At 43.2% G+C, this 27862-nt stretch overlaps 1 protein-coding gene across 1 annotated transcript in view; it reads right to left on the bottom strand.

Moving 5' to 3' along the window:
- Positions 1-27862, bottom strand: part of LOC309415057 (proprotein convertase subtilisin/kexin type 5-like) — a gene marked incomplete at both ends in the record, with an annotated part of 280059 nt that overhangs the window by 67255 nt on the left and 184942 nt on the right. Inside the window, one exon of the mRNA XM_082012448.1 lies at positions 21259-21359. Coding sequence (XP_081868574.1) covers positions 21259-21359 — 101 coding nt within the window. The remainder of the gene's footprint in view (positions 1-21258; positions 21360-27862) is intronic.

Here is a 27862-nt window from a genome sequence, read left to right as displayed (position 1 = left end):
GGATAAAGTCCCTGTGGTGCGCGTGAAAAATATGCTGGGGAAGACAGTCTGGGTTACTCCTGCCTCGGGCAAAGGCAAACCTATTTGTGGGATTGCTTTTGCTCAGGGACCTGGGTGCACTTGGTGGGTGATTCCGGAAGATGGGGAAATCCAATGTGTACCTCAAGGAGATTTGATTGTGGGGGGAAATAGAAAATGATTTGAGTTTTATAGTGTTAATTGCTATATAACACTGTATGTCATCACTACTGTGGTTGCTATATGCCATATCAGCGGTATTACAATAAGAATCATCGAGATTAATGAGGAATGAACCTCAATGAAACTGAGCAAAGTGCAGCGGTGATGGAACCAGAGCAGCAACTTGCGCCCAGCACAGTCTGTGAGATTGTCATCTTCAACTCGTAGACCATGGACATGGTCCGTGCCAGATAACAATCTTACCACATACCATCTCCCCTGCCCTGAGAGACTGCTATGATGGATGAAGCCCAGAGTCATGGACCGAATGAACTCCACAGACATTTTAAAGTGATGGCCCATGGACTAAGAGAATGGTATCTGTGTGTATATATTAAAAGACAGGAAGAGTAATAATGAATAATTGGAATGTATTGAAAAGTGTAGGGCCCGGGCATGACGTAAATGGTATGGAATAAGGAGTGGATACTGTCCTGGTTTCAGCCAGGATAGAGCTGGTTTTCTTCACAGAAGCTAGCGTGAGACTGTGTTTTGGATTTGGGATGAGAAAATGTTGATAACATGCTGATATTTTGAGTTGTTGCTAAGTAGTCAAGGACAGTCCAGCTTCTCGTGCTGGCCTGCTATCAAGAAGGCTGGGGGTGCACAGGAAGCTGGGAGGGGACACAGCAAGGACAGCTGACCCAGACTTGCCAAAGACATATTCCCTACCATACAACGTCATGCCCAGTACATAAACTGGAGTTAGCTGGGGGGTGGAAATGGCTGCTTGGGGACGGGCTATCGATCACCGTGTGGTGAGCAATTGCTGTATTGGGCATCACTTGTTCCTGTACATTCCTTTGTCACTATTATTATTGTTGTTATCGTTGTTGTTTCTTTCTCTCTTGCTGTCCTATTAAACTGCTAGTATCTCAACCCACGAGTTTTTCCCAGTTCTCTCCCCGTCCCACTGGGGGAGGGGGGAGTGAGCGAGTGACTGTGTGGTGCTTAATTGCTGGCTGGGGCTAAACCATGACAATCACATTCCTTACTGTGCCTTCTTCAGAGAAAGAATGAAATGGGACTACCCAAAACACAGTCTGCATAGCCTGCTGAGGGACAACACCACCAAAACACCAGCAAGAAAAACCCTTGGTCAGTTGCTAGTTTTAGAATAAGCTGTGGTTATACGTCTGGGGGAAGCCTTACATTATCTTAGGTTAATACAGGCAATTACTGTTAGTGTGGTACCCAGGCTATTGATTTAATATGTCTGCTGTTTCCAGTGATGCTGTACTACTTTTAATATAGTAGAGCTATGACACTGTCTCAAAAGTCTGCAGGGGGACTGTAATATAGTGAATGTGCTTCTCTTCCACTTCACTTGTTTTTCTGCTGCTGCAAGAACAGAGAGCAAAAAAGATGGGCTTCCCATTCGCAAGGAGACGCAGTAGGGTGGCTCTGTATGTTAGGGACTGTTTCAGTTGTACAGAGCTCAACGATTGTGATGACAAGGTCGAGTGCTTATGGATAAGGATGAGGGGGAAGGCCAACAAGGCAGATATCGTGCTGGGAGTCTGTTACAGACCACCCAACCTGGATGAAGAGGCAGATGAGGCATTCTACAAGCGACTGGCAGAAATCTCACAATCACTAGCCCTTGTTCTTGTAGGTGACTCCAACTTACCGGACATCTGCTGGAAATACAACACAGCAGAGAGGAAACAGTCTAGGAGGTTCCTGGAGTGTGTGGAAGATAACTTCCTGACACAGCTGGTAAGTGAGCCAACTAGGGGAGGTGCCCCGCTTGACCTGCTGTTTACCAACAGAGAAGGACTGGTGGGAGATGTGGTGGTCGGAGGCCGTCTTGGGCTTAGCGACCATGACTTGATAGAATTCTCGATTCTTGGTGAAGTAAGGAGGGGGGTCAGCAAAACCATTACCATGGATTCCCGGAGGGCAGACTTGGTTGAGACGGTCCCCTGGGAGACAGTCCTTAAGGGCAAAGGGGTCCAGGAAGGCTGGACAGTCTTTAAAAAGGAAATCTTAAAGGCACAGGAGCAGGCAGTCCCCATGTGCTGCAAGACTTGCTGGCAGGGAAGACCACGAGCCTGGCTGAACAGGGAGCTTTTGCTGGGACTCAGGAAAAAAAGGAGTTTGCCACCTTTGGAAGAAGGGGAAGGCAACTCAAGAAGAGTACAGGGATCTCATTAGGTCATGCAGAGAGAAAATTAGAAAGGCAAAAGCCCAGCTAGAACTCAATCTGGCCATGGTCGGAATGGATAACAAAAAATGTTTTTACAAATATATTAACAACAAAAAGAGAGGCAAGGAGAATCTCCATCCCTTACTGGATATGGCGGGGAACATTGTCACAAAGGATGAGGAAAAGGATGAGGTACTTAATGCCTTCTTTGCCTCAGTCTTTCATAGCCAGACCAGGTATCCGCAGGGTATTCAGCCCCCTGAGCTGGAAGACAGGGATGGAGAGCACAATAACCCGCCCATAATCCAGGAGGAAGCAGTTAAGGACCTGCTATGCCACCTGGACACTCACAAGTCTATGGGGCCTGATGGGATCCACCCGAGAGTAGAGGGAGCTGGCAGAGGAGCTTGCCAAGCCACTCTCCATCATTTATCAGCAGTCCTGGTTAACAAGGGAGGTCCCAGACGACTGGAGGCTTGCCAATGTGACGCCCATCTACAAGAAGGGCTGGAAGGAGGATCCCGGGAACTACAGGCCTGTCAGCCTGACCTCAGCGCCGGGGAAGATTATGGAGCGGTTGGTCTTGAGAGTGCTCACAGGGCATGTGCAGGAAAACCAGGTGATGAGGCCCAGCCAGCATGGGTTCATGAAAGGCAGGTCCTGCTTGACTAACCTGATCTCCTTCTATGACCAGGTGACCCGCCTAGTGGATGAGGGAAAGGCTGTGGATGTTGTCTACCTGGGTTTTAGTAAGGCCTTTGATACTGTCTCCCACAGCATTCTCCTGGAGAAACTGGCAACTCATGGCTTAGACAAGTGTACTCTTCGCTAGGTAAAAAACTGGCTGGATGGCTGAGACCAGAGAGTTGTGGTGAATGGAGTTAAATCCAGTTGGTGGCCAGTAAACGGTGTTCCCCAGGGCTCAGTTTTGGGGCCAGTCTTGTTTTATATCTTTATCAGTGATCTGGATGAGGGGATTGAATGCTCCCTCAGTAAGTTTGCAGATGACACCAAGTTGGGTGGAGTGTTGATCTGCTCGAGGGTAGGAGGGCTCTGCAGAGGGATCTGGACAGGCTGGATCGATGGGCAGAGGTCAACTGTATGAGGTTTAATAAGGCCAAGTGCCAGGTTCTGCACTTGGGTCACAACAACCCCATGCAACGCTACAGGCTTGGGGAGGAGTGGCTGGAGAGCTGCCCAGTGGAAAAGGACCTGGGGGTGCTGGTTGACAGCTGGCTGAACATGAGCCAGCAGTGTGCCCAGGTGGCCAAGAAGGCCAACAGCGTCCTGGCCTGTATCAGAAACAGTGTGGCCAGCAGGAGTAGGGAAGTGATTGTGCCCCTGTACTTGGCACTGGTGAGGCTACACCTCGAATCCTGTGTTGTTTTGGGCCCCTTACTACAAGAAGGACATTGAGTTGCTGGAGCATGTCCAAAGAAGGGCAACAAAGCTGGAGAGGGGTCTGGAGAAAAGGTCTGATGAGGAGCGGCTGAGGGAACTGGGACTGTTTAGTGTGGTGGAGAGGAGGCTGAGGAGACACCTTACCACTCTCTACAACTACCGGAAAGGAGGTTGTAGTGTGGTGGGTGTTGGTCTCTTCTCCCAAGTAACTAGAGATAGGATGAGAGGAAATGGCCTCAAGTTGTGCCAGGGGAGATTTAGATTGGATATTAGTGTGAAATATGTTCATCTGATTCGTGTGATGAAGTGTAATCTTCTGTACTTTTATGGATTTCTCCTGCACCATAAAAAGGGGTATTTTACAGGAGAAAGTTAAACTACTTTGCTGGTATATCAGCTCAAACCAGTTTGACCACTGACCGCATAGTATTGTGTAAAGAAAGTGCATGCATAAGGTTTGGGGTCATCCTGGGGGCACGCCGAGGAAGATTCGAGAAGATTCTAGAAGGAGAAGAGGGCATGCGCCGAAGAAGACACGCCTGTTCCTGAATATGTATTAACGGACAGGATATAAACCAGGAACAGGAACTGTACCGCGTGCGTCTTGGTGGAGCAGAGACTCCCGGCGCACCCAGTGCTGTTTGCTTGCCTCTATTCGCTTAATAAATTGTAAATTTGAATTGGAATCCTGTTTGGGACTAAATCATTTATAACAATTGGGGGCTTGTCCAGGATGGTCTTGGTTCCGGAAATCTGACTTGATCTAGGAGGGACGCCCCACCAATTTGGTGGCTCCTGATCGGGTCGGGTCGGGACTAACGCCATCCCGAACCTGAATAGGGGCAAGCAAAGAATTTGATTTTTTTTATGAGCTCCCTTGCTGGCTGCAGCAGTTTATTTTGCCCGTAATTCTGCGCGCGAAGATCCGAACGAAGACGATGGATTCGTAAGTATTTAAGGTGTATACCGTTCGGTTGGGTAGGATTCGGTTGCCTGTGTGTGTAAGAGTGTGACTGAGACGGAACCTAGTTCCGAAGCGATTGTGGAGGTCTTCTAACCGCGGTTCCAATCTCCCGCGAGGGACTTGGCCGGTGAAGGACCGAAGCGATTCTTAGAGGATTCGTGGGTGGGTGATAGGTCCTAAACCCCCTGCAAGACACTCTTACTGGTAGCCAAGGGCTGTAGGAATTGCCACAGTAAAAATTCCTAGATGGGTCAGACGAAATCGAGAACCCAGGACCAGAAGAAAGGGAGCGAATTACTAAAAATACCTCCAGAGAGTCCATTAGGAATAATGATTGAAAATTGGAATGATAGGGGCCCCAGAAAAGGAAAAAGTAAATTAAAATTAGTTCAATATTGTATGGTAGAATGGCCAAAAGAACCTTTGAGACCACATGTCTTTTGGCCCGTTTTTGGATCTTTTGAAGACTGGGTCTGCCAGGCCTTAAATATATATGTTAATTCAAAGGAACCTTTTAGTCAGGAGGAAAGTGATTATGCAGGATTATGGGACAGAACTTTACGTCCTTTTCCAGCCTCAATACTTACATTAAAAACAGATAAAAAGTTAGAGGAAGAAGAAGAGGGGAAAAGTGAAAAGGAAAAAGATGATAAATGGGAGCCACTGGATAACCTACCGCCTCCATATTCTAATAATCCACCTCCGGCGGCGGCTCCCCCTCCGGTGGCCATAGTACCTCTATCTGTACCACCATTGCCCCTATCTCCACCACCAACAGCACCGGAATTAGATCGACCTCCGGCTGCATGTACGAGAAGTAGGACTGCTGTATCTGAGGGAGCTTCTCTATATCCCTTACGAGAAGTACCCCTCGGAGGCAATCAGGGAGGCATCGGGTTTGTGGCAGTCCCATTAAATACCACAGACGTAAGAAATTTCAAGAAAGAAATGGGGACCCTATTAGATGATCCCCTCGGAGTAGCTGAAAAATTGGACCAATTCCTAGGCCCCAATACTTATACCTGGGAAGAAATACAGTCCATTTTAGGGATCCTATTCACTGTTGAGGAAAGGGGAATGATTAGACAAGCTGGAATGAGAATTTGGGAAAGACAGAATCAGGCAGGACCCCCGGGAGATCAGAAATGGCCAAATGTGGATCCCCACTGGGATCATCAACAACCCCAAGGAAGACAAAATATGAGGGATTTGAGAACGTTAATCATACAGGGAATAAGGGAAGCGGTTGCCCGAGGGCAAAACATTACTAAAGCATTTAATGAACAACAAGGGAAAGACGAATCTCCAACAGAATGGTTGGAGAGGTTGAGGAAAAACCTACAAATGTATTCTGGAATTGATCCGAATACAGTGGCTGGGACCGCACTCCTTAAAACACAATTTGTAGCTAAATCCTGGGGGGATATAAGAAGGAAATTAGAAAAATTGGAAGATTGGCAAGAAAGAGGATTAGAGGAGTTACTTAGAGAAGCCCAGAAAGTCTATGTTAGGAGGGACGAAGAAAAACAAAAAGCAAAAGCAAAAATTTTTGTAGCAGCAGTAAGGGAAAGTCAGAAAAATAAGACGACTCCTGGAGAGAAAAGGGAAAAAAGAATAGAGCAGACACCCCGGGGACAGCCTTATCGAGAAAGATTTACAATTCCCGTCTGTTACTACTGTAACAAGAGGGGACATGTTCAGAAGAACTGCCGTAAGCAGGAACAAGATGAGAAGATGTTCAAAGAAGACTAGGGGTGTCAGGGGCTCTATCTTCTGGGGACTTCAACATCAACAGAGCCCTTGATAAAATTATTAATTGGTCCCCATAAAGAGGAAGTTTTATTTTTAGTGGATACAGGGGCCGAAAAGTCAACCATTCAAAAACTTCCAAAAGGAATAGAAAAAGGGAAGAGTTACGTGTCAGTAGTAGGAGCAAAAGGAGAGCCTTTTAAAGTAAATATATTGAAAGATGTAGAAGTAGAAACAGAAAAGAAAATTTGTCTTAATGATTTACTTTTGCTCCCTGAAGCGGAATACAATTTATTAGGAAGGGATTTGATTTTGAAGTTAAACTTGAGCATTCAGAGTCAAGGGGACAAATTGCAGATTAAATTATACACTTTAACACAAGAGGATGAAGAAGCTATTAACCCCTCAGTGTGGTATAAGGAAGGGGAAACTGGAAAGATAAAAATGGACCCCATAAGGGTTCAAATAGTAGATCCGCACCGCCCAATTAGAATCAAGCAATACCCTATACCTATGGAGGGTCGAAAAGGATTAAAACCTGTAGTTGACAGACTTCTGGAAAAAGGAACCCTAGAACCATGTATGTCACCTCATAACACGCCCATTCTTCCCGTAAAGAAACCGGATGGGTCATACAGGATGGTGCAGGACTTAAGAGCTGTAAATCAGCGAACAATCACTAAATTCCCTGTGGTGGCAAATCCTTATACTTTATTGAGTCATATATCTCCCAAACATACTTGGTATAGTGTAATAGATTTGAAAGATGCTTTTTGGGCCTGTCCTCTGGATGAGGGATCCAGAGATTATTTTGCCTTTGAGTGGGAGGACCCCGAAACAGGACGAAAACAACAATTAAGATGGACTGTGTTACCACAAGGGTTTACGGAGTCACCAAATCTATTTGGACAAACTTTAGAGAAAATTCTACAAGATTTCACAATACCCAAGGAGGTAAAATTATTGCAATATGTGAACAATTTATTAGTAGCAGGAGAAACTGAAGCGGGGACCCGAAAAGCCACCATTCTAGGGGAAAAGGGATTAAAGGTGTCCCGATCAAAGCTACAGTTTGTAGAACAAGAAGTAAAATACTTAGGACATTGGCTGAGTAAGGGAAGGAAGAAGTTAGATCCTGATAGGGTATCTGGGATTCTATCCTTAAGACCCCCACAAACTAAAACGGAAATTAGGCAAATACTGGGATTATTAGGATATTGTAGACCATGGCTTGAAAATTATAGTGATAAAGTAAAATTCTTATATGAAAAATTAACTAATAACCAACTTAAGTGGTTTATTGAAGATGATCAGAGATTTGAGGAAGTAAAAAAGGCATTAATACAAGCACCTGTATTGAGCCTCCCAGATCTAGAAAAACCTTTCTATCTCTTTGTGAATACATCAAGTCAGACAGCTTATGGAGTTCTTACTCAAGACTGGGCAGGAATCAAAAAACCTGTGGGGTATTGTTCTAAGTTACAACATAACTGTTTAGAGGTAATTGAGACCCAGACAAAGGTGAGACCAGATTTAAGAGATGCTGAGTTGGAAAATGGAGAAGCGTTGTTTATAGATGGCTCCTCCAGAGTGGTAGAAGGGAAGAGAAAATCGGGTTATACAGTAATTAATAAGGACTTGGAACTTGTGGAATCAGGACCTCTGAGTCCATCATGGTCAGCTCAGGCTTGTGAGCTGTATGCCCTATGTAGGGCCCTGGAATTATTAAAAGGAAGAAGTGGGACTATATTTACAGATTCTAAATACGCATATGGGGTGGTCCACACTTTTGGAAAAATTTGGGAAGAAAGAGGTTTGATTAATACTCAAGGGAGGAATTTAATACATCAAGAATTAATAGTAAAGATTTTGAAGGCGTTAAGAGAACCAAAGGAGATAGCAGTGGTACATGTGAGGGGACACCAAAAGGGATTAGATTACCGAACTAGAGGAAATAACTTAGCAGATAAAGAGGCCCAGGAAGCAGCCTTGAGGACTAAAGTTGCCAAAATTAATGTAATACAAACAAAGGAGGACACTAGCAAAGAAGAACGAGAGGAAAGAGAGAAGAAGTTTACCCCAGAAGAACAAACAAAATTGGAGAAAATAGGAGCTAAATTAGAACAAGGAAAATGGACACTGCCCGATGGGCGAGAAATGTTGCCAAAAGCCTACACCAGGCGAATATTAGAACGTTTGCATGCGCAAACACATTGGGGTACAAAAGCGTTAAGTGATCATTTTCTTAAACAATTTGGTGGTATTGGAATTTTTGAAATAGCAAAGCAAATTACAGTGGGTAGAAGCTTACCCTGTAGCACGAGCTACGGCACAGATGGTGGTAAAAATTTTATTGGAACATTTGATACCTAGATATGGGATAATCCAGTACATTGATTCTGACCAGGGCACACATTTTACTTCTAAAATAATAAAACTATTATGTCAATCATTAGGTATACAGTGGGAATACCACACTCCGTGGCACCCACAAAGCTCGGGGAAGGTAGAAAGAATGAATCAAACAATAAAACAACAATTGGCTAAATTAATGATTGAGACGCAAATGCCCTGGACGAAATGTTTACCATTGGCACTTCTAAACATAAGAACGAAACCATACAGTGAGACTGGATTATCGCCATATGAAATGTTATATGGCATGCCTTATTTTCAAGGAATGCCTCTGGGGAACAATGTAATTGAGGATCATAGTATCCAACAATATATAATTACCATTGGAAAAAGATTAAAAGAACTAAGAGAGATTGGGATGGTGGCCCAAACACCACCTTTAGGATTTACAATTCATCAGTTAGAACCAGGAGATAAAATTCTGATAAAAACAAGGAAAGAAGGAAACCTATCTCCCCTCTGGGAAGGACCTTTCCTTGTTTTATTAACTACAGAAACAGCTGTGAGAACTGCTGAAAAAGGATGGACACGTGTCACAAGTGAAAGGTCCAGTGAAGGAGTGGAAGGTCACATCTGACTAAATTGCTGTGGGAATTTTATTGTGGCTACTCCTGTAATAGAAACAGGAGTGAAACATGAAATTCCCACAGTTGCTAAAAATCTATTTGTAAATCTTGCTGAAAACATTGCTAAGTCATTGAATATAACTAATTGTTACGTTTGTGGTGGAACAAATCAAGGTGAACGATGGCCATGGGAAGCTATGGAGAGAAATATAAGTAATCCCCAAGTTTGGAAAACTATGAGAAAGGGTAATAGGAAACAACAATGGGTACTCCAAACGAGTATAATCGGAAGGAGTTGTTGGCAAAAGAAGAACAGGAAAAAGGAGCTGGAACTAGAATTTGTCCTTTGTGTAGAAGGTGGTGTGTATTTGTAAGATTAGTGTTGCAGGCTAACTGGCAGTTTTCTGTAGCCATAAAGCCTTGCAAATAAAGAGGATTGCCAGGCTCGGGCAAGTGCTCAGGTCTGGACAAACCACTGATCTATCAAAGCTCTGGCCTTCACAAGCAGTGCTCAATTAATTTGGGTACTAAGAAAGCACCCCCTTAAAGGAAAGAAGAGGGCAAGACCGGAGGGGAACTGGTGTTGCGGCTTAAAAAGGGTCTGCCAAGGGCTGCAACCCCTTTGGGCTGTGACCGCCGATCACTATGGACCTGACCGGACCTCTTCTAGTTCTACTTGGGGTGAGTTCCTTGACTCTGACTACGGCAAATAACTGTAGTCAATATTGGAACAAGTCCAGCTGGGGTTTACCCCAGAAAAATGGAAAAACTGATGACCTTTTCTAATTGCACAGCCCGTACCTGTAATCAACAATAAAACCTAGTTTTTTCCTGTTACCCATAAATTAGGGAGAATGAATGGCCTCCTGAGAGACAAACTTGGAATGGAATAAATCTAGGAGGATTTTGGGGAGATTTTATGGGTGGTGATTGGCTTACTAAAATGGGGATAGTTGTATTGGGGATATGTGGGGAATTGTTACTAGATTAATCTACTTGGTTATACTCAATTGGAAATGAAAACACGAATCAATACTATAAAGAAAAAGATGGGGGATTGTGAAATATGTTCATCTGATTCATGTGATGAAGTGTAATCTTCTGTACTTTTATGGATTTCTCCTGCACCATAAAAAGGGGTATTTTACAGGAGAAAGTTAAACTACAGTTTGACCACTGACCGCATAGTACTGTGTAAAGTAGTGCATGCATAAGGTTTGGGGTCATCCTGGGGGCACGCCGAGGAAGATTCTAGAAGGAGAAGAGGGCATGCGCCAAAGAAGACACGCCTGTTCATGAATATGTATTAACGGACAGGATATAAACCAGGAACAGGAACTGTACCGCGTGCGTCTTGGTGGAGCAGAGACTCTCGGTGCACCCAGCGCTGTTTGCTTGCCTCTATTCGCTTAATAAATTGTAAAAACTTAAATTGGAATCCTGTTTGGGACTAAATCATTTATAACATTAGGAAAAATTTCTTTACTGAAGGAGTGGTCAGGCATTGGAACAGGACGCCCAGGGAAGTGGTGGAGCCACCATAACTGGAGGTGTTCAAAAAACGTGTAGACGTGGCACTTCGGTACATGGTTTAGTGGGCATGGTGGTGTCGGGTTGACAGTTGGACTTGATGATCTTAGAGGTCTTTTCCAACCTTAATGATTCTATGATTCTATGATTGTATGATTCTAAGATTGGTGCACAAATGTCCGTCAGCACCTAATAAGAACAACTTCAGAGAAAACCCTAATCAACCTCTAAATATGAGGCTGGGGACTGTTGGGATCACCCTGCATGGCTCGACCTTAAGGAGAAGGAGCTGTGGCGTTGATCTGCGCGGCTCGGCCTTAAGGAGAAGGAGCTGTGGCACTGAGAAGCTGGTAAACAGCTGGATATCTGCACAGCTCGGCCTTGAGGAGAAGGAGCTGTGATAAACAACTAAGAAGAAGCGAGGAAAACAGGAACACCTGCAAGCAGCAATCCTGAATGTGTGAGGGGCGCATGGACAGCGCGTGATATTTTGTATATAGCCAATTGCAATAGTGTGTGTAACAAGTTGTAACCAATCATGAGTGTGTGCGCAGTGACTAAGCAAAAATTATGATATATATTGGAGTCAGACAAGACAATAAACGGCTTCGGAATATAACTCTCATAGAGTTGTGAAGTCCATCCTTCTCCCGCAACTGGTGACCCCGACGTGATACGATCTCTGGGATCTCATCATTGAACACCGGTCGAGCGCAGAGGACGCCGTGGGAGAAGCCCGGTTGGAAGAATTGCAGTCAGCGGGACTGACGCAAGGAAAAAGAAAAAGGAATACATTGCAACGGAGAAGCACCCAGCGAGGTGAGGTGAGCAACCGGGGAAGCATGGGGCAGAACACATCGCGTGAAGAAGGGGCGATAGTCAGACTCCTGCTGCATATGCTCTCTAAGAGAGGACTGAAATATGATGAATATACACTTAGAAGGCTTCTAATTTGGTGCCGAAAGAAAGGGTACCCCCCCGATCCGTCTGTGGCGTTTAAGGCAGAGACGTGGGAGGAGATAGGAAAAACGTTACAGGAGCATATTGAGAATGGAGATAAAACCGCTGCAGAGTTAGTGACGGCATGGGAATTGATATTAATCACTTTAAAAATCTTGAAAGCAGAGAGAAAAGCTGCAGCTGGTACGGAGGAGGCTGTTAAACCGCCTTCAACCAATCCCTTCTTAACCGAGTCAGAGGGTCCAGGACCTTCAGCGACTCTGACTGCACCTCCCAAGGGTGAATTGGCTGCATCAGATAAGTCAGAGAAACAGGTCTACAATGATATATGTGAGGGCAACACGGGACAAAGTTGCCCAGAACAACGTACTCAATGTTCCCCTGTGTGCTCGTGTGAAAGATTGATGGGGCGGGCTTCACCACCCCCGAAACCACCCAGACTTAACCGATCAAAAGCCGTAGTTTTGAAGCCCTCAGCCGAGCCCCTGCCACCTTTACGGCCCCCGTTGCCTGATAGCAGTGACGAAGGAGAAGAGCCTGTTGTAGAGACTATAGGGAGGCAAGAGCCTAGAATGAAAGGCGACCCTAGGGAGCGGTGGAAAGACGTTTTTTTAGGAGTGATGAAAGACAAGGAAACAGAATTACCAATGGCATTCCCCGTTAGTGTACAGCCTCACGGGCCCAATCGCTGGGACCCATTTCATTGGGACTTGATTAAGGAAGTGTGGAAGGCAGTGCAAAATTATGGCTTGCAATCACCTTTCACGCAAGCTTTATTAGATAACATATTCACGGGAATGATTCTTACACCATGGGATTGTTGGCAGATGATAGATATGTTACTGACACCAACCCAAAGGTTATTGTGGGCAGACAGATGGTATAAACTCTGTATGCAAGAAGCCCTGAGAAACCTGGAGCGTCAAGACGGCGATCCGCTTCAGAACATTACTATGGAACAAATGACAGGCCAGGGACCGTTTGTGGATGTTAGATTGCAAGCTCGGCTGCCTTTAGAAGCCTTGCAATTAGTTGGGCGACTAGCGTTGAATGCGTTGCGAACAGTCCCTGAGGAGGGAAAGAGGCAACCATCTTACACTCAAATTAGACAAGGGAGAGATGAACCATATATGTCTTCTGTTGATCATCTGAGAGACGCTTTGAATAAGGTGTATACCAATGAAGACGCAAAACTAGCAGTGTTGTTGAATTTAGCGGTAGAAAATGCCAATGTAGATTGTAAAAGAATTTTGTTAACTTTGCCAAAAGAAGCAACGTTAGTACAAATGGTAGAAGCCTGCAACAGAGTAGGCTCTGCCACACATCAGGCAGAAACTCTCGCAAGTGCCTTTGCAGCAGCAATTAAGCCATTTATAAATGGAAAAGGGGAGAAAAAATGTTTTAATTGTGGAAAAAGAGGCCATTTTAGGGCTCAGTGCAAGGCCACAAGGAAAGGACCTAGGCAGATTGAGACAGGTCATAAATCCTTCCAACAAGGACCCTTTCAGCAAGGAATAGGCCCAGCAGCAGCACCATGTAGTCGATGTCAAAAATTTGGTCATCAAGCCTCAGAATGCTGTTCAAAGTATCATCGGGATGGTATGAAATTGGGAAATGGGCGACCGAGCGCGAAGGCACCCCGCGCGATGACACAAATGGGGAAGCACCACCAGGCTGCTTGGCAAGCCTTAGTGCCCGAACCAGAGGGAGCGCCGGAGTGGAGGTGGAAACAACAGTAAAAGTTACCTTATGGGACACATCAGTTTATGATGTCCCGACTAATGCGAATGGACCATTAGGATATGGATTGAGTGCTTTGTTATTAGGACGATCTTTAGCAACAAAGCAGGGACTTTTTGTTCTCCCTGGAGTCATTGACGCTGGTTATACGGGAACCAACAAAGTAATGTTGTGGACTCCATCTCCTCCTGTTGCGGTTCCTGCAGGCACACGTATTGCACAATTGGTGCCTTTTACTGCTTCTGTACCTCAGGCAGCGCAATCAGTGAGGGGGAATGGAGGGTTTGGCTCAACAGGAAGACCACAAATCTTTCTAGCATTAGATATCAGCAGAAGAAAACCGACTTTGAAAATGAAGTTTAGGCATCCTGACCCCACCGTGCGACCGCGACAATGGACCATCGATATGTTAGTGGATACAGGAGCTGATGTGACCATAATCAGTCAGTGAGAGTGGCCGCCAGGCTGGCTGGCTCAGTCTCCAGCTCACGGACTTGTAGGGGTCGGTGGGTTTTCTGCAACACAACAGAGCATAACAACCTTAACCTGTGAAAATCCAGACGGGCTAGTGTGTTCAGTACGACCCTATGTAGCCGCATTACCATTAAGTTTGCTTGGGCGGGATGTACTGAGTCAAATGAATGTATCACTCTCTAGCGATCCGCAGGGTTTTCGGTAGCGGCCATTGAAACGCGACCTGTGCTCAAACTGGAATGGAAAACCGATGATCCAGTGTGGGTAAATCAATGGCCGCTGACCGCAGAAAAGGTCGCCCACCTGGAAGATTTGGTAAAAGAACAGCTAGAAAAAGGCCATATTGTGCCAACCACTAGTCCTTGGAACACACCTGTTTTCGTGATTCCAAAGAAAAGTGGAAAATGGAGATTATTACATGACTTGCGAGAAGTCAATAAGGTTATAGTGGACATGGGAGCCTTGCAACCAGGGCTACCATCTCCCTGTATGATACTGAAGTATTGGAAGCTTTTGATTATAGATCTCAAAGATTGCTTTTTTACAATCCCTCTGCATAAAGACGATGCCAAACATTTTGCATTCTCAGTCCCAAGTACAAACAAGGCGCAACCCATGCAAAGATATCATTGGACAGTATTGCCACAAGGCATGAAAAATTCACCCACGATGTGTCAAATTTATGTAAATTGGGCTTTACAGCCAATCAGAAAAAGGTGGCCTCAATATTTCATCTATCATTATATGGATGACATATTGTTGGCTGGTGATCAATTAAATCCAGAAGAAATGATGGGGGAGCTCGTTGACCTTTTGAGGCAAAGTGGGCTGCAAGTGGTGCCGGAAAAGATACAAACGGAAGCGCCTTGGAGGTACTTGGGGTGGATGATCACTGAAACGTCGGTGACCCCCCAAAAGGTTGAATTAAGAATTCAGATTAAAACATTAAATGATGTACAAAAATTGGTAGGAGACGTTAACTGGATTTGGCCTATTTGTGGGATCACAAACCAAGATATGGAGCCCTTGGTTCAGCTCTTGCGAGGGGATAGCAGGTTAAACTCTCCTCGACAATTGACCAAGGAAGCCCGGGAAGCAGTAGCAAACATTTCTGAAAAGGTAACTCAAGCATTTAGTTCTAGGATAGACCCCTCGATAGGGATCACTTTGGCAGTAATCAATCACGAGCGACATCCCTATGCACTTATAATACAGTGGATAACAAAGCTAGAATCAAAAGCAGACCCATTGAGAATTTTAGAGTGGGTCTTTTTGCCTCAGCAGCACAGAAAAACCATCACCACGAAAGTAGAGTGTTTTGCAAATTTGATTATGAAAGGGTGCAACAGAATTATTGATATATCGGCAAAAGACCCGAAAACGATTTTAATACCATTACAACAAGAATATTTGACTTGGGCTTTGCAGCACTCTGTTCCCTTCCAAACTGCATTAGCAGGATTTGAAGGTGACATTCAGATTAATTATCCATCACACAAAATGTTCACCTTTTTTAAAAACCATGAAATAGAAGAAAAATCAAAGTGTAGTCAATATCCAGTTCAAGGTACTACAGCATTTACGGATGGTGGTGGGAAGACAGGCAAGGCAGCAATAGTATGGCGAGAGCACGGAGAATGGAAAGAACGGGTACTTGTCGTGCCAGGATCAGTTCAAAAGGTAGAACTACAGGCAGTAATTGAAGCCTTTAAATTATGGTCTGAAGAACCTGTGAATATAATTACTGATTCTTTATATGTAGTTGGAGTACTCCAAAGATTGGAAGGTTCAATCCTCAGACAGGTACAGCAGGAACAGCTATATCAACAATTTAGAACGCTTTGGGTTTTATTGCAGAAAAGACGACATCCTTATTACGTTACGCATATACGCAGCCATACCAACCTTCCAGGGGAATTGGTGGAAGGAAATGCAAGACCTGATCGGCTGACTGCCGCAGTATGGGCTGGACCTGCCTCGGACCGTTTAGGTGAAGCACAAGCCTCTCATGCCTTTTTCCATCAATCTGCCAAAGTTTTAACGAGACAATTTAATCTAAGTGCAGGTGATGCTAGAGCTATTATACAGACTTGTGCTGATTGTCAACAAATAGGCCCAGGTATCGCGATTCCAGTAAATCCCCGAGGATTGCATTCGCTACAACTATGGCAGATGGATGTGACACATGTCGCTGACTTTGGAAGATTTAAATATGTTCATGTTTCAATTGATTGCTGTTCTGCAGTAGTTTGGGCCACTGCACAAACAGGAGAAACTAGTAGGCATGTACAAAAGCATTTGCGAGCTGCATTTGCAGCCCATCGTATACCCCTACAAATTAAAACCGATAATGGTCCTTGTTATGTAGCCCAGTCAACCCAAAGATTTTTTGCTCAATGGGGAGTGACGCATGTTACTGGAATACCACATTCCCCAACTGGACAAGCTATTGTTGAACGAATGAATCGTTCCCTGAAGTGTTTATTGCAAAAACAAAAAGGGGGAGAGGCTACCACACCACCCCAAGAACGTTTGAATAAAGCCTTATATGTGTTAAATTATTTGCATCTAGCAGAAGGAGAAACAGTGCCTCCCATAATAAAACATGTAAAAGGAATGACAGGAAGTCTGTTTGAGTTAACACAAAATGTGCAAGTAAAAGTTAAAAATTTGGAAAAGAATATGTGGGAAGGACCTTTTCAACTGCTAACCTGGGGACGAGGTTATGCTTGTGTCATTACAGATTCTGGAACTCGTTGGCTGCCCGCAAAATGGGTAAAACCATGGGTGGAACAGTCACCATCGTCATCGTCAGACACATCTTGATACTGTTAGGTGTCATCGCAACCTGGATGCCACCTCAGCCAAAAGAAAATGTATGGGTAACATTAGCAAATCAAACAGGACAGGACACCTTCTGTCTGTCTCTTTCCTCCCCAGGCAATCCCTTTTCAATCTGCCAGAAGGGTCATGATGGCTGTGTGGAGATCAATGGGCTGGGAAACAGCTGCCCGGGAACTGGTCAGGGGACTGTGCTATGGGCGTCCTAGTTCCTAATTTGAAAATTATCATTAGACAAACATGGAAAGCTTTTAAGGCAAAGTGCTCTATAACTACAAATCCTTTGGTAAGATATAATATTGGTTTTCATAGCTTTATAGCTTCTATCACTAGGAGTAGTACAACTAGAATTGTTTGCCTTGTAATGTTCTGCTATTAATTTAAGTATAGTTGATATGTGACTGCTGGATTATAGTAAGATGCCATGTGAACAAAGCCTATGAACCAATAGACGGGGTGGCTGTGGCGCGTGCAGCACTTCTGGCCAGAGGGCACATGCGCCATAGGCTCCCTGTGTTGAGAGGTGGCAACCGAGGCGTGTTCCGACACTCACTGGCCACGTGTGTCGAAACTCGTTCCTTGGTAAATGTGTAAATGCCGGGATTTCCCGAAGAGCAGGGGGATCGGTGTACGGCAAGGCCACCGTTGCCTCCGTGGGGACGCCCACGTATAGCTGGCACCTACCGACTGCTGGGCTGAGTTTGCAGCACAGGACGATACAAGCATGTACAGATGGTCCATCTTCCTCACAGTCCTTAGGTTGCAAATGATCCATCAGGTTTTGTTTATAGATAAACAAAAAGGGGGTGATGTTGGGATCACCCTGCATGGCTCGACCTTAAGGAGAAGGAGCTGTGGTGTTGATCTGCGCGGCTCGGCCTTAAGGAGAAGGAGCTGTGGCACTGAGAAGCTGGTAAACAGCTGGATATCTGCACGGCTCGGCCTTGAGGAGAAGGAGCTGTGATAAACAACTAAGAATAAGCGGGGAAAACAGGAACACCTGCAAGCAGCAATCCTGACTGTGTGAGGGGCGCGTGGACAGCGCGTGATATTTTGTATATAGCCAATTGCAATAGTGTGTGTAACAAGTTGTAACCAATCATGAGTGTGTGCGCAGTGACTAAGCGAAAATTATGATATATATTGGAGTCAGACAAGACAATAAACGGCTTCGGAATATAACTCTCATAGAGTTGTGAAGTCCATCCTTCTCCCGCAGGGGAACACTTAGTGAACCAAGAATCTATAGGGAATAGAATTACTCTTTGGCAAGGTTGTGATAAGTGAAACCAGGACCTTTAAAATGGGAATCACTGGGCAACCTTAACTCAGGAAGTACTTCCAATTTAATCTCACTATAGTAACTGAAATTGGAAAGTGCACAGGTGGTTAAAGCTCAAGAGAAACACAGGTTCTAAATTAAATACTTATGTTTACACTTTAAAAACACTTCATCATTAAGAGCCTTATTTTAAACCTCCTCCAAAAATGGAAATATTCATAAAAAGATTTCTAACTCACAGTTTTTAAATATCCCTTTTATAATAGGCAATCAATGCAGCAAAGACCTAGCTAAGGCTGATGGACTCAAATAATAACCTCTCATTTTTTCTTACACTGGAATCCTATATACAAAGTCACTTGAAAGAGTTTCCACAGTTTGCTTCAACCACCTTATCACTTTTAGCCTCTTACTACATTTATGAACAAACTCCTCTTAAATGGGACAAAATCCTCTTCTGAATTTGAAGACACAGATATATGTTCTCTGTACCCAAAACTGTGCTGAAGCAGTCAGTATACTGCTTTCCTCTCCTGTTGATGGAGTATCTGTAAGAAAATCAGTGTGGGAAGTGTTGCATCTGGTGAGTTTTCAAAAATCTGAAGTGTCTTCCTCTGACACTCTTGACCCCTTACAATTGGAATTCCATTTTCCTTTCATCCTCAGTGATTATACTACCTTTTAAAAGAATGAGGTGCACTGTCAGTTTTATGAAAATGTTGATAACGTGCTGATGTTTTGAGTTGCTGCTAAGTAGTCAAGGACAGTCCAGCTTCTCATGCTGGCCTGCTAGCAAGAAGGCTGGGGGTGCATGGGAAGCTGGGAGGGCACACAGCCAGGACAGCTGACCCAGGCTGGCCAAAGAGATATTCCATACCATATGATGTCATGCTCAGTATATAAAGCTGGGGCAAAAAAGGAGGGGGTGGAGGGACGTTTGGAGTTATGGAGTCTGTCTTCCCAAGAAACCATTACGCGTGATGGAGCCCTGCTTTCCTGGAGGTGGCTGAACACCTGCCTGCCCATGGGGAGTAGTGAATGAGTTCCTTGTTTTGCTCTGCTTGCATGCGCGACTTTTGCTTTACTTATTAAACTGTCTTTATCTCAAACCATGAGTTTCCTCACTTTTACTCTTCCGATTCTCTCCCCCATCCCACCATGGGGGTGTGAGCAAGTGGCTGCGTGGTGCTTAGTTGCTGGCTGGGACTAAACCATGACATACTTAGAAGCATTTCATTTCAAGCAGGATTTGGGGTGGAGCATTACAATTTAGACCTGCAAATACAATTCAACATAGCAGAGAGAAATGCATAAGATTTTAAAAGACCGATTTACCTTATAAAGCTCTAATATTTCTGCTGTTACATAAAACACATTAAAGATACATAGTAGACACAAAGAGCAAAATCCTGCAGTTGAGAAAACCTTTCTGAGCTAAAGGTAAAAGGACTAAGGAGCTATATTATCTACTTTTTTTAAAGCTGTGAAACTTAACCCATTAGAAAAGATAGACTGCTTGTTTCAACACACAGAAGTGAGGGTGTTTTTTTGGTATTGTATTAATTTATGTTCATACTAGCCCAGCACTGTCCCAGTACTTTTTTTAATGTTCAAGAACAAAGACTGTGAAAAGGAGCCTGATAAATGCAAGAATCGACCTACAGTAGCCTGCAGAGTACAGCAGATCCTGGACAGCACTGGACCTTAAGCCATTGTGAGGATACCTTAAACCATTCAATGGAAACTGCCTGTGCTCAACACCATTTCAAGTTATTTCAACACCGAGTACTCTGCCATCATTTCCATCGTGTCAAATCTTTCCTGACCTTGGATGGGTACTGTGAATTTCTAAGACACGGAGTTTCTAAAGCACTTTGAGATCCCTGAATAAAAGGTGCCAGATCTATCCATATAGACAATGCAATCATCAGGCACAGCCAACATGGGTTCACAAAGGGAAAGTCCTGTTTAGCTAATTTAGTATCCTTCTACAATAAGGGCACCTGCTTGGTGGATGAAGGGAAGGCAGTGGATGTAGTTTTTCTGGATTTTAGTGAGGCTTTGGATTCTACCCCTCACAGCATCCTTCTGGTAGAGTTGTCCAAATGTGAGATGAGCAGGTTCCAGGTATGCTGGGTGAAGAAGTGGCTGAAGGGCAGGGCTCAAAGGGTTGTAGAGAATGGGGCTACATCTGGCTGGTGACTGGTCACCAGCGGTGTTCATCAGGGCTCAATTCTAGGGCCGGTTCTGTTCAATATTTTTATCAATGATATGCATTGATAATGCAATATGCAGGAGCTGAATGCACCCTTAGCAAGTTTGCTGACGATACCAAACTGGGAGGTGTCGTTGACTCTCTTGAGGTACAAGAGGCCTTGCAGAGGGATCTAGATAGATTGGAGCATTGGGCAATTATCAGTGGCATGAAATTTAACAAGAACAAATGCTGGATTCTGCACCTGGAACAGAGTAATGCCAGGCACAAGTATAAATTGGGAGAGGAGTGGCTGGAGAGCAGCCCTGCAGAAAAGGATCTGGGGGTGCTGGTCAGCAGTGGGCTTAATATGAGTCAGCAGTGTGCCCTGGCAGCCAAGAGGCCAAACCGCATCCTGGGGTACATTAAACACAGCATAACCAGATGGTCAAAAAAGGTGATTATCCTGCTGTATTCAGCATTGGTGCGGCCTCACCTTGAGTACTGTATGTAGTTCTGGGCCCCACAATTTAAGAAGGATGTTATGGTCCTTGAATGCGTTCAGAGGAGGGCAACAAAGCTGGTGAAAGGGCTGGAAGGCATGTCCTATGAGGAGTGGCTAAGGACTCTGGGCTTGTCTAGTTTGGAGAAAAGGAGACTGAGGGGCAACTTCATTGCTCTCTACAGCTTCCTGAGGAGGGGAAGTGGAGGGGGTTGTTTTTGTTTTTCTTCAGAATATAACTCAGATCTTACTTTGCTTCCAGTGCCAGTGCAATGATGCCTGCAGCCATAGGTGCAGAGGCTGAGGTTCCAGTATGACTGTCTGTGCAACGCTGCCTCAGGTCTGTGGTGATCTGGAAGAAATTGAATGTGCAAAATTTAGAACACAGTTTCAGAAATTGGAACAGTTTTCATTTGTTCAAATGTGTCACATGGGAGGGTATTCCCTTCTTTCATTTCAAGGGGAAAAAAAAGGCTTCATGTATTCAATGATTTGAGATGTTCACATTCTACACAGAGCTTGAAGACATTCATGAACTTGAAGAATTGTTCTGTATTGCACTGAAAATGTAAGTTAGTCTCAGTTTTTTTCATGGTGTGACCAACAAAAGACTTATAAGTTAGAAAAACATGCAGAGGGTTTTATAACAGCATGGTTAGAACTCTGCCCTTCTATTTGCATTTGTAGAGCACTTCCCATCCAGGATTCTCAAAGTGCTTTACAAATAGGAATTAATTAAACCTCACAGTACTCCCATCATACAGATTGATTATGCCCGTTGTAGAGACTACAAAACAGAGCTACAGAGAGATTAATTGGGTTGCCTGAAGTCACACTGGAAGTATGTGAGGGAATAGAATAGTTATGCTCATGCTAAATGCTGTGTTTAATCCATAGTCCCTTCCTTCTGGTTTTATGCAATAATTCACATGGAATCAAGTGACATCTGTTAATCCTGATGTCATCACAGATTTGGTTTAGAGATTACCTATGCTGCTATATGTTTTTATATGTGATCTAAGTGGATGTATAAAGCCATAATGTGCAATACTAACTGAAGAGACCATCTCCTACTTAGTGTTACGATGTTCCTATCTCATAAAGAATTTTAGGTAGATATTTTCTGTAATGTAATAAATCACACACAAAAATGTATTTATTCTGAAGCTGCTTCTTTCAGAAAATATTAATCTAAAGAGATTCTAATTTATACTTTTATTTCTGAAGAAGTTGTTCCTAGGAAGAGCAAGGAAGTAGAGACAAGAATTCACTACCACCTAACAGAAGCTCAAGCAAAATCCATGTGCATGTTAGAACACTTACTAGCAGACAGCAGTACACAGCATAGAAACTTCCAAAAAGGTGGCAAACTGAATGACCTGTGAGGCCAAACCTTATTTTCAGCATTTCAGTTGATAATTGAGATTCAGTCACTAACAGACATAAAATACCTGCCTATGAGGGGCAGAGAAGTTCCTTATGCAAATTCTTACATAAATAAGAAGAAGTTGCTCAAAATGTATTCACTAGCATCATACTTTACTTGCAAAACAGACGTGCACAAAGATGCAGAAAGGAGAGGATCAAAAATCACAAAAAAGTACAGGATGTAAATCTATCTGTCTGGCTTTGAAGCTGGAATCTACACAAAATATGATCTAAAAACCTAGCCACATGCCATCTGAGAACAATACAAGCAATTGTGAACAGGAGGTATGGGTTTCACACATATGCATTAATATTCAGAAGTAGATATATTACATAATTCATATAAGGCTGCTGAAAGTTTTAGTGACATTTAAAGATGTGCAAGCTAACACAAAAGACTTGTAAAAGAGAAATTAACAGGACCTATGAAGTGATTGTTGAAAGCAGGTGGGAGAAAGTAAAACAAAATGGCAGGTTCTAGAAATTGAAAAGGATGGATTTATAACGACATGCCCTTAAATTTACCAAAGGCCAGATTAAAAAATACTCAAGTCTAGAAAGAACCTTTTTTGCTCTATTATTTAATATCCTTCATATTTTCACACACATTTTGATTTAAAAAATATTTTATCTATTACCAACTAAAAGTTGAATCCTACAAATAAAATGTTCATATCTTTTATTTATCTCTCTTCTTCCCTCCTATCAATTGTTCATTAATTTAGACAATGAAAATTAAGTGTTGCGAAACCTATTTTCATGTACATCCTATAAATGTCCTGAACATGTTAAGAGATTAAACTGCAGCAGGAACAGCCCTAAGACTACACTGCCTATAACACATCCAAATAGCGATATGTAAGCTTCAGGTATCCCTTTTGGAAAAGCATTGGTGAAAGCAGTAGCAGGGAATGGAAGGGAGGCTAGGAAAAAGGAAGGGCAGAAAAAGACTAACACATGCTTGTCTCTTTCATGGCCTGGTGACTTGTTCCCTGCCAAGAAGTGTTGCAGCAGACACTTTCCTTAGATGACTGAAGGATAACAAAGCCTACAGGAGCTCAGGCTTGGAGAAGTGCCTTCATAGCAGCTTTGCCCCTAAGAAACATTTTCTAAATATAAGTGAAAAACACATTGCATTGTGCTATCTGTGTTTCTGATCCTCTGGAAGAAGAACACACTTCCAGAGCAGTTTTATGTCCTGTGCCTGCAGATATCAAGCATAACAAAACCATGACCTTTCTTTATTCTGCAGTGTTGTCTTTCGTTCTAAACAGACATTGTGTAAGCAGTTAAAACTACAGCCTCTTATCTCAGCAACTATTTCAGCAGAGAATATGTAAAAAAACCCCACTTCCTAAGTGGAAAAACCATTTGAGCTATTTCAAAGGAAAGTTACTGACAGGAGCTGAGATGTTTAAGTGTAAATTACCTCAAAGCTCTAATGCATGTTTTTCAGCACTGTAGATTCATTGTCAGAGAAGTCTTTTGTCTACCTTGAGAAAAAAAAGAGAACAGGACCACCAACAGGCCAGCCAGTTTCAAGAAGTAAAACAATGCTACAAATTCCTGAACCACATGAGGGTAACATCATTAATCAGAATAAAAGGGCACATGATACTTGACAGCACCATGAAGCTGTCATTAGTGTACATTAGCTGTCATTCTATTCCATAGGGTGAGTAGGAGCAGTAATTTTTCAATCTTTTGTTGAGTAACACATTTGGATGCATCAAATACCGTTATAACAATGGCTGGTCTATGAAAATGCTGATGAGATTGCCCATGATCAGTCCATGTAATATTTCTAGGGCCCTGAGTTATGTCCACTTCTACCACTTTTGAAAACACTAGATTTGACTGAAAGCAATGACAGTGTATCTGGTACTGGCATACTTTAATCAACATGAAATTAGCAGCCTAGGACACCTTGAGGAAAGTTAGATAAAAGTTATAGCAATCACCAGAATGTGCTGCAATCCCTTCCATATGTGGAAGTCCAGCAGCTTTCAGAAAATGCACAGGTTTCTTAAAGAAAAAGCTAGACACACCATAATAGTTTTGTATAAGCAACTTGCTCTGAAGATTTAAGGAGATGCCATTTCTGTACAGTCATTATTAAGGTTGTTCCATCAATATTCCCATAGTTTCATCTACTGGGAGGTTAATGACTCAGGTCAAACCCAGAATTTTCCTTAGCAGAGAACATGCTTACTCTTCCTGTCCTAAGCCTCTTATTTCCTGCTATTTCCTATTTCCTTTCTTGGGCCTTCTGAAGTGATTGAACCATTTTTTACCTGCTGCTATAATTCCTCAGGATATGTTGATTTCTACCAATCTGTGCCCCTAAAAGTGACATGGGTTTAAAAAAAGTCTACTGTTCCTTACCACATCCCTTGTGTATCTGTATTTACTCAAAATTTAAGGTCCCATGTTGTATTTCAGTACTCTGTGTTTTAAGAACCAACAGGTTCAGAACAATGGTTCTGTTTTTTGGTTTTGTTTCAAGTTCTGCTTAAAGCAGAAGCTGGTCAACAAGGCAGAAACATATCTTAAAAGAGAAAGAAATTCAGCAGATGACGTGACATTGTTTTATAAAGAAAAGAAATAGGAGAAACAATAAGTACAGAGGTTATTTATAGAAGATGAATAGTATAATAGGTTTATAAATTATATCCATGAGTGATTATCACATGTAAATTCATTAGGGCTTTAAGAAATTATCTGGGAAAGGAAGTCAAAGAAAAGACGATGCATTTGTACAACATTTGATAAATTCAAGGCCCATACAGATAGCTATAGCTAGGTGGTGCTTAACCTTTTCTATCTGTATGTGGGGGGGAAATGGTCTTCCAGCATTGTCCTATAGCATTCAAAATAGCAGAGAAGAGAAGAATAGGAAAAAATATCTTCACAACTGTATGTCATTATTGCTGCTACACTCACTCTGTTCTGAAAGATTACCTCCATAAAGTACATTTTTATGGTCTTTACCTAGCCTTCATTTGCCTTTGTCTCTGAGTGTGTTTCTATACCTGTGTCTGCACTCTGCAGATGCTCTTCAAAACACCTGAAAATAATTCTAATTCTTTTCTCTAAGTGTGTATGTAAAAGGCATACATCCAACTGCATCTGTGAAAAGTTTGTATGTTTTGGGCATGTATAATGCATCCAAAGGTTGGAAACAGTCCATAATGGGCAAACATTTAATGTAATACAATTTGGTGCAGCATAAAGCCAAGTACATTTTGAGTATGTTACCTGAGCAACAGACTGCAGTACTCATGTAAGATGCTAACATCAGTATGTGTTTCACTGTAACCATTAGCCCATATTGTTACAGACCAGAAGTTGTCATTTACTTTAATGCCAAAGTCAGTAAAAAAAAGCTCCATGTGGAAAACAGAGTTCTGTAGATTAAATTATGCAATCAGGACTGAAAAAAACCCCAAACTAGAAAACGTTCTGAAATTATGTTACATATTTGTAATAAACAATTATAAAAGCATGTAGGAGTGAAAAGGAAAAAAAAGTTGTCAGGCAGCTATAAAAGTGTGGGTGCTTCTATTGATCCATATCGAAGTCAAAACATTAATACAGAAATTTTTACTTGTCCCTTTCTAGTCCACAAAATGAGTGTCTAACATTTGGTCACTAGTTATCCACCTCAATAAATTCTGCAAAAATCTGGACAGAAAAACAGAAAAGAAAAAAAAAATGACATAAGAACTGGAGGAATGCAATGAAAAATTAGTAACAGGAGAATCTGACATTATAAAGTAGTAGCCATGCACTGTCCCTTAATATCAGATCTGTATTTCTGTACTACTACATTGCAGAATCTCATATGACATGAGATTTTTCTCATTTACATGAGAATTAATTAATATAATTTTAATTGCAAATCCCTGTATTGGGTCCGGCTGGGATGGAGTTAACTTTCCCGATAGCAGTCCTCATACTGCTGAGCTTTGTATTTGTAGGTAGAATGGCGTTGATAACACACCAGTGTTTTGGCTACTGCTGAGCAGTGCTCCCACAGCATCAAGGCTGTCTCTCCAACCTGCCCCCTGCCCACAAAGGCCAGTAGGTTGGGGTGGGCAATATCTTGGGAGGGGACATAGCCAGGAAAACTGACCCAAACTGACCAAAGATATATTCCATACCATGTGACATCATGCACAGCAATAAAAGCTAAGAGAAAGGAAGAGGGGAGGGGGGCATTCATTATTAAGGCGTTTGTCTTCCTAAGCAACTGCTATGCGTACTGAGGCCCTACTTCCTGGGAAGTGGCTGGACATCACCTGCTGATGGAAAGTAGAGAATAAATCTTTTTGCATTCCTTTTTTCTTCTGCGTGTGGCCTTTGCTCTTCTTTATTACACTGCCTTTATCTCAACCCACGAGTTTTTCATCTGATTTTTTCCCCCTATCCCACTGAGGAGGGGGACTGATAGAGCAGCTTGGTGAGCACCTGGTGGCCAGCCAAGGTCAACACACCACAGTCCTTTTTGATGCTCAACGTGGGGCACAAGACAACAGCCATTTTGAATTGAGTGTGCTATAGCTATAGTAATTATTATGTGGCAAGCTTCTGTGCAGATCACAGAGTTTGCTGGCTGCATTGCTTATCTCTCTATTTTTCTGAGCTTGTGAACATGTTAATACAAACAATGGCTATGCCCTTGTCCCTGGCATTGATGCCCATACTGTGCTGGGGGAGCTATCTTGTGGAGAGGATGAGGGAATACACCTCCCTCTTCCCATCTGGGACTGATGTGGGTGGTTTTATTGCGCAGGCTCCCAAGGGCCTTGTTCACCCTTAAACATCCTTGTGAGATGTTTAATATTACTAATTAACACTGTCGGCTTGTTGTCAGGATTGTGGAATCTGGTGTCATCCTGGTGTAAGGGGAAACAACTTTTGGGTGAGACAATACTGCAATATGCCCTGAGGTGGCTGGTCCCTGGGTGGCAGGGTGCGTGGAAGGATTTGGGCAGGTACCTAGGGCAGTTATCACCTCCCATAGCCTGGGATTTTACACCTGAACAGACAAGTAGTCCTGGTAAACCGACACGCCACCTGATAGTAGGGTGCCTTGCCTACCCCAATGAAAACCAGCAGCTCCTAGCACTGTACTGGGGCCTAGCCTGTGCCTACCAAGACACAGTTCAGTATTATCAGAGGACTGTGGTTAAGACAAGGACCCAAAACACCTCTAAGAACACAATAATTGAGACAGGGGCCCAAACTACATCTGAGGACACCATGGTTGAGATAGGGACCGAAACCCCAACTACAGTAATTGCCCTAGTAGTGAAAAAGAAACACTGGAAACGGAGGTCAACAGGTCTATATTAGTCAGGAAGGAGGAGGAGGAGGATCAGGAAGCTGGTCCTTCAGCAAAGAAATGAGAGGAAGGAGTAAGAG

The sequence above is a fragment of the Phaethon aethereus genome, assembly GCF_964289735.1.
Source record: "Phaethon aethereus genome assembly, chromosome: W".
Classification (NCBI taxonomy): Eukaryota; Metazoa; Chordata; class Aves; order Phaethontiformes; family Phaethontidae; genus Phaethon; species Phaethon aethereus.
The sequence above is the reverse complement of the archived record's forward strand: the minus strand, read 5'-3'. Positions and strand labels throughout refer to the sequence as shown.